At 35.7% G+C, this 8,467-nt stretch overlaps 1 protein-coding gene across 1 annotated transcript; it reads left to right on the top strand.

The window, feature by feature from the left end:
* Positions 1-452: 452 nt before the first annotated feature.
* On the top strand, positions 453-2,726 carry LOC112175353 (putative disease resistance protein RGA1). The gene has a single exon (XM_024313029.2). The coding sequence runs from the start codon at positions 479-481 to the stop codon at positions 2,714-2,716; it is 2,238 nt and encodes a 745-aa protein (XP_024168797.1). The 5' UTR covers positions 453-478; the 3' UTR covers positions 2,717-2,726.
* Positions 2,727-8,467: the final 5,741 nt, after the last annotated feature.

Below are 8,467 nucleotides of genomic sequence, written 5' to 3'. Positions count from 1 at the left end.
ATGCAGAAAAGAAACAAGTGACAGAGGCCAGGGTGAGAGACTGGTTGGAGAAGCTCAAAGATGTATCGTATGAGATGGACGACGTCCTAGACGAGTGGAACACTGAAATTCTCAAACAACAAGTGGAGGAAGGTGAAAGTGCTTCTGTTACCAAGAAGAAGGTATGTTTCCCCACTCCTGCCAACTGCTTTTGTTTTGGCCAAGTCAGTAAGACAATTCATCATCATAACATTGCTACAAGGATAAAGAAACTGAATGAGAAACTAACTGTGATTGCTGCTGAAAAAGAACAGTATGACTTTCATCTATCCACAATACGTGGCACTGATGAGCAGCTTATTCAACGGCCAAAAACTTCATCTTTGGTCGATATATCTACAATCTTTGGCCGAGAAGAAGAAAAGGAATGTTTGTTGAGCAAGTTATTGAGAGATAGTAACCATGATGGGGGAGGTTCCTTGTCATCCCTATTGTAGGGATGGGAGGGATGGGGAAAACAACTCTTGCCCAATTAGCCTATAACGATAAAAAGGTTACAAGCCAATTTGATAAGAAAGTCTGGGTTTGTGTCTCAGATCCTTTTGATGAGATTAAGATTTCTAAAGCGATCATTGAAAATCTGGGTGGGGCCTATAGCAGTTCAAATGAGTTGGAAACTCTACTTCTATGTATAAGGTCACACGTTGAGAATAAGAAGTTTCTCCTCGTCCTAGATGATGTGTGGACAGAGGACAAAACCAAGTGGGAAAATTTGAAACTACCAGTAATAATGCAAAGTTGTGCTGAAGGCAGTACAATACTGGTAACCACGCGAAAACAAGGGGTTGCTAAAATGATGAGGGCAACTAGTAGCATGATCCTTTTAGACAAGTTGAGGGATAGGGATTGTCTAGCATTGTTCAATAGCATCGCATTTTGGGATAGGGAAGAAGATGAGGCTAATGGGTTTGGAGCTATTGGTGAGGAAATTGTGAAAAAGTGTAAAGGTTTGCCTCTTACGGTAAAGACTTTAGGCAGTCTAGTGTGGCATAAGAAAACAAGAGAGGAATGGCGGGAGGTTCTGAATAGTAAGATATGGGAATTAGAAGAAGTTGAGGAACAAGTTTTCAGACCACTATTACTAAGTTATTCTGATTTGACCCCAGCAGTTAAGAGGTGTCTTTTGTATTGTGCTATATTTCCTAAAGATTATGAGTTAGGAAAAAATAATTTGATTGAGCTTTGGATGTCACAAGATTATCTTAATTCAAAGAAAAACAAACAAAAAAGAAGAATAGGTCAAAATTATTTTGAAAGTCTAGCAATGCGGTCTTTCTTTCAAGATTTTAGAAAAGATGATATGGGAAATATTATAGGGTGTAAGATGCATGATATTGTGCATGACTTTGTGCACTCTCTAGCTGAACAAGAAATCATTATTATAGAAGCAGTTGAGGGTGCTAATCAAAGAATGGAGCTATCGGGTGATAAAGTTCGTCATTTGACCTTAACAACTTTACCCGAAGGTCCACTTTCATTTCCTACTTCATTTTACAATTGCAAAAATATGCGTACCCTCACACTCCCTGATTCAAGCATTACAACCGTAAGCCTTGGTTCAATTATGCAAATGAAATGTCTTAGGACATTGAATTTGAGTCATAAAATCCTCAATGAAGTTCCAAAAGAGATCGGGGAATTGATTCATTTGAGACACATGGATTTGTCTCACAGTGGCAATTTGAAAGAATTACCGGATGCTGTGTGTGATTTATACAATCTACAAACTCTGGTCCTTGGGGGGTGCTCAGAACTTGAGAAACTACCCAAAGCAATGGGAAAGTTGATTAACTTGAAGCATCTATATGTTCGGAATTGTTATAAGCTGAGGTACTTACCAAAAGGGATTGGGAGTTTGAAAATTCTGGAAGCACTAGATTGCTTTTATGTGTGTGAGGGTAATGACGAAGCATTGAAATTAGGAGATCTCGGAACCATGGACCAGCTTCAGGGGAGCCTTTGGATAGAAAGATTGGGGAAAGATGATGCGAGTGAGATTGAGAAAGCTCAGTTCAGGAATAAGGAGCACCTCTCTCATTTGGGAGTAGGTTTCCAGGTCGGAGATGGAGATGGAGATGGAGATGGAGATGCAGCAGCAGTGCAGAGAAAAGGTCATGAAGAAATACTGAATGCATTGCAACCACCTCAAAATTTGGAATTTTTATCCATTTGGAATTGCCATGGCACCACCGAGCCTCTCTATTGGATCAAGTCTTTGCACAACTTGAGAAAAGTTGATCTCTTAAATTGGGAGTTTTGTGAACTTTTGCCTCCTCTTGGAAAATTGCCATCGCTTGAAATTTTGCGCATATGGGCGATGGAGAAAGTGAAAAAGGTGGGAGTTGAATTTCTGGGAATAGAAAAAGAAGAAGAAGTCTCAGGAATTCTATTCCCCAAATTGAAAGAGCTCTCTTTTATTGGCATGCCCAACTGGGAAGAATGGGAAGGAATAATAAAGGATTCTTCTGAAATTACAATAATGCCATGGCTTTCTAACTTGGAAATTGTTCGGTGTCCAAAGCTAAAAGCACTGCCAAACTTCCTCTACAAGATAACAACACTGCGGACTTTGAAGATCACGTCTTGTGAAATTCTGGAACGAGATTACCAAAAAGGCGTGGGGAAGGAGTGGCACAACTTTTCTCACATCCCAAACCTCACAATTGAATCTCCATGAAGCTGAACAGGTATCGATCACCAAATGCAAATTCTGAACGGACCTTTACATTTAGTATCAAATTTATTTTCTTTCAATCTTTAGATTTACTACTCTAATTTTGTATTCTTTTGGAACAGAGAAAATCCCACCAACATATAATTTTGCCTTGGATGAGGATGTGTTTTCTCTCTTTAATTACTTGGCGTGCTTCTGAATGATGGGCTTCCATGTCCTCTGATGGATGCACACTGCACTCAGGTCAGGAGTTGAATCCATGGTTTTGGCAATGTCCATATCGAAATATGAATCTTTTATTTTGAAATTTTATGTTGAAGAACTTGCAAATGCAAATGGAATGTACGTGCGCCAGTCAATCCGGATATGGTAACTGGTAAGCAACCCAACTTTGGAGGTCATCTTCATTAAAAAATTTAAGCTGGGAAAGAAACAGAATCATCTTAGATAGGCAAACATGATTTAAGGTTTATGTGGTAGAAAAGTGGAGTATACCTCTTATATACCTGTGTAGAATCTGCTTTGGCTTCTATCTAAAATGTCAATTGATATATTGGATATTCATTCAGTAAAAGACTGCTACTATCTATGTAAAGGTCAAAAGTTACTTCCAATTTTTGAGTCGTTAATGAAGCACCACATTGTGAAGTCTTGGCATCTCCTTGAATTTTTTTTTTTTTTTTTAATACATCTCCTTGAACCATTGTTCTGCTCATTTTAGTTTTTGTAATCTTTTTCTTATAAAATATTCCTTCCTTGTAGAGTATCTTAAGTTACACTTGAGGACCACATTGAAGCTTCTAGGACTAAGAATGTCATTGGAGTTGTCAAGCTGATGAAGCTCTCTAGATAGAGGTATTCTAGCTAGATACACCTCAATATCATTCCTCTGCTTTTTCTCTCCATTCGATCAGATATTAAATCTTTTCTTCTTTTTATTCATGTCTCTTTTCTAACTCCTTATTCCGAGATGAGAAAGAAAATTTCGACCATAAACTGTTACAACTAATTGATATCGAAACTGTTTCTTCTTCTCAGCAAAGGTAGTGACTAAATTGACTTGTGAGATTAGATAGAGTTCATCCAATCTCATGTGCTTATGCAACATGGTTGGTGTATGGAGGTATGGACAATTCTTCAGTAGCTTAAATGTTTCAAAGGTATGTAGCAGTTGCATTATGTTATATTGTAATGTTTCAAGATAGAACAATTGCACACTAAAATGTCACATTAAAGTACTAAAATTACTCACTGACTTAGTTGAAGGGCACTTACAATATTGGGTGAACTACTTGCTAATTCACAAATTTTATATGTCATGATTTCATTTTATCAGCCTCTTAGGTACAGGAGTTGGTTGTTAATTTTGTTGAAATGTCTAAAAATTTAACTCCAGGTGGAGAAATGAATCTGATTTTGATGAACACATTCTATGCAAGACGGAATATGTATCAGGCGGACTTTCACCACAAAGGAAATTTGGTATGCATCTGATTGATTGAATGCCACATCCAATATATATAAAACTTAAAGGCTTGAAATTATGCACTTTCTTGTTGTAAAACTAAATTGACTTGGTTTGATATCTAATTTGCGTGGCATGATTTTTCGTGTCTTAGGCGGAAGCTTTTTGTGAAATGGACGTTAATGCTGATCGGGATTTGGTAAATGGGACTTGAAATATTTTGTATAATCTGCATCCTAACAATAAACATGGAGCCCGATAAATGGTGTGAACTCAAGACTGAAAGGTTTATTGGATACCCCACCAAACCCTATCACCTCACCATCATCGAAGGTAGTGTGGTCTAGATCCATTATGTTAAGCTACACCTGCAAATAGTCTAACCCTGATTGAGAAATATGGCCCTAACTTTGCAAATTTATGAATGTAAATACATATGTGTGCGTAATAGTTACAGGTTCATGTTAAAAGTTCAGTGTGAAGCTTGATAAGTGTTTTACTTGTACAAGGGATTTGAAGATGCAAAATCAGTTGAAGTTAAATGGGGTTTTGTAACTGGAGCTACAAGATTCTGTTGAGTGGTGAGTGGTTTTTGTTCCTTGTAATTGTTGCCTGGTGTATCTGATACTCTTAAATTATTTTGCTTCTTTGTACGAATATCACAAGGAACTTTTAGTTCTTTTGTTGAAACTAGTACTGATTTCTAGGGACCTTCGGTGTTAACTATTATTGATCATTAAGGTCCCCTGCTTTCTCTCTTTATAAGATCAAATCTTAAAGCTTTTGTATGTTATGCTGAATCACTGATGTCTAATTCTGACTGATAATTAGTTATAACTATTTTCTACTCATGAATACAAGTAGTATATTAAGGTATCATATTTGGGTTTCAGATACTTTATGCATCATTAGAGTGCCATTGTTTACTCATTGATTTGCTTTACTGAAATCCGCCGCTCGCAGACGTTGGTTGCTTATCTGTTGAAGCACCAAATGATCATTAACTCCAGTTGGAGAAACGAACACATTGTATGAAGGAGGATTATCCAGCAGTGTTGGTACGCACCAAAAAGATGGTATCCATTTGACTCGTTTATGTGGCTCTTACCCAAACCAGGTAAATGTTATCAGCATTTTAAGTAATCCAATATATGGTTTTAGGTCTTGAATACAAGTACTTTCTAAATTATCAAATAATCGAATTTTACTAGCTTTGATATCTTAGGCTGAAACTTTTTGTTGAATGGATATTGATTAGTTAATGGGAGTTGGAAGCTGTTTGTGCAATCTCTATCAAATAGTAGCCAAGGTAAACGTATTCTGAAGATTCGTTGGGCATCGTCTCACTCAAGCTCAGTCAATATCATCTCGTTGAAGGTAAATATATATGGTGTCTAGATCCATAGTACTCCAATGTCACAGAAACGGTAAAAGATAAGATATTTACCCCCTAGATATATCAGTCCGTCGAAAAAAGGAGATATCGGGGGATATATCAGAAATATCGCAGAGATTTAAAACCTTGATCATATCCTTGACTTGCATTGTTAATCTGTTCTTCAAGATTCTGTAAAATCACAAGAGCTCAATAACATATATGATGCTGTCACTTTTAACAAAGTTGATTCTTCACATTTTCAAAACATGTTGACTACAGCTGTATTTACATGTTGTATTGTATTTACATATTTCTTCATGGACAATTATGTTAAGTAGAATTTATATAATGAGTATAAAATAAATCATTTTGTTGTTTAGGTCCTCGATGATGAAGCTGGAAGACCTCTTCCACAAGTTGTAGAAACTGCAACTAATGCTGACATCAATGTAGAGAGAGTCTTATCTGAATAAGTTATTAAAATCCCAGAAGATAATTCAGATAGTGATGATACGTGGGGTGGTACAGCAACTCCAGATAGTTTTGACGATGGTGGAGAGGGTGGAAGCTAGCGGAACAGGTGGTGGAGGTGAAAGATATGAATATGGACAATCTTCTGTGGATGGAGGATTCCAATTTACCTGTGAAGGTAATTTTGATCATGCCACCCAAGATGAAGACCACGGAGTGAGAACAGTTGGTCATGGTGCTCAAGAGAAGACCCGATATGGGAGGAGGACTAGAGGTGCAACTGATGATCAAAATACCCCATTTGATGTTTCTTCAATTGCCGTAAGTTTTGACTCTATCAGTTTAGGCACAGAGCGCAGTGGGATCTCAAATGAATTTCATAAAGGCAACAATCAATTTGGTTATGATGCTTATGGATATAATCAATATGGAGAAGTATATGATCAGTCATCCAGTTGGGTTCATCCTTATTATCCCCTTATAGGGGAAACAGTCGGCAGCTCTAAAGAGATCTATAACTATCATGTTCATCACTACAATTCGCACTATATGGGTCATATGTCTTGGTCTGATTATTGCATTTTCGTAGACCAGCGAGCGGCTTTTCAACCGCCTAGAGTCTCTTTTTGGATGTAGATGAAGTTAACATTCATATGTATTTATATGTAGTTCTAAATTTCTAATAAATTGATTTTTTTCAAAAACGATATTTTCGTACTCTGTATCCCCGATATTTCCAATATCTCCTTTTTTCAAAGTACCGATAGGTATGAAGATACCGATATTTAAAACCTTGGATATGATCAAGAACATGCAACTTTGCACAAGGATTTCTGGATCCACTGCTTCATCAAGAAGCGGGCAACATTGTTTGAGGATAGTCAGCAAATTCAATAAGAACAAACTAACATTGATGCCCAGAGTCAAGGATATCTTCATCCACCCACTCATCAACAACTTCTTCCAGAATCCAATCAAAGCTCAAGGTTTCTACGTAAGATGGAAAGAAAATTCCAAAAAGACAAGACAATTGATGTTGATGTGAATCTGTATATTTTTGGATTCTGGGCTTATGATTGTGCTAAGGAATTGGCCATGAGAATAGAGAAGGTTGAGAGTATTAAAACATTCACCTTCTAATTCTAAAGGATGAATATTTCTAGTAGTTCCAATAATCTAGAAGCACAATGTACGTGAGGGATTGGCTTCTTGTGATTGTATCTAACAAGAACCACAACCTGTATGAAGTACTCATGAATTGAGATACTTCAACAATGCAGAGAAAGAGGCGAGGAAGAACATCGAGAAATCAGTTGCCTATTTTGAGGCACTATCCATTAAGCTTATTTCCAGAACTTATTGTTGATTTCCCCGGCTTGATGGATTTTTATTTGGCCTTGGCTGTGAAATTAAGTTTAGAGTGAGAGGATTGAACTCATTGAATTAATCTGGGTTCCTAGCTTAGGATTTTTCGTTTGGATATTTTTCTTTTTTTTGTCAGGTCCAAGTTGAAAAGGCCAATAATTCTTGTTTTTTTTTTTTTTTTTTTGAATGTTTAAAGTACGATTTTGCCCTCAAAATTTTAGTCACATGTATGACACGTGATCATTTTTAATGGAACATTAACGGAATACTGACGGAAGTATCATGCTGATACGAAATTTTGAGTTCGGGTATCACATTGATACATTTGTGAGTCTGGGTATCAAACTGGTCGGTGCACAAGAATTGAGGGACTGATGGTGCATTTTTCTCTTAATTTTATTAAATTCATTTATTAAAAGAGTTGAATATTACTTCAATTTATCAAATTTGATGGGTTATAATTAAGATATTAATATATTTTCTTTCCATTTTTGTGGAATCAATTTTAAATTTGACTTTTTTCTTAATCAATTTTTTTTATTTTAAATTTTGTGGGTTAGAACTATGACATTAATATATATATATATATATATATATATACACACACACACCATATTAATTCTACATCAAATACACATATATAAATTTCTGTACGAATTATATATATACATATATAATATAATTATATATATATGTTTGTGAATATATATATATATTTATACACACAAACACATTTGTATATAATTTTTTTTTTGACGAATTATATATATATATATATATTCACAAACATATATATATATATATATATATAATTATATATATAACGAAAAAAAGAAAAAAAAATTAAAATAATATATTTTATTTTTAGATGAAAACCAAAATAATTTAGAGCCATTAGATTTTGAAATGATAAGATAGTCTTTTTACTCAAGAATTACACGGCATGATTTGACAAATAGGTCATGTGTGAGGTGACATGACATGACACCTAGGATTGAGGCCACAAATCTTAGGCCTCATTGAGGCCACAAATCATTTTCCAATTGCAAATCAGGCCCCTTTATTGTTTTGCTTA

The sequence above is a fragment of the Rosa chinensis genome, chromosome 7, assembly GCF_002994745.2.
Source record: "Rosa chinensis cultivar Old Blush chromosome 7, RchiOBHm-V2, whole genome shotgun sequence".
Classification (NCBI taxonomy): domain Eukaryota; kingdom Viridiplantae; phylum Streptophyta; class Magnoliopsida; order Rosales; family Rosaceae; genus Rosa; species Rosa chinensis.
Note: the sequence above shows the minus strand (reverse complement) of the source record. Positions and strands in the feature narration are given on the sequence as shown.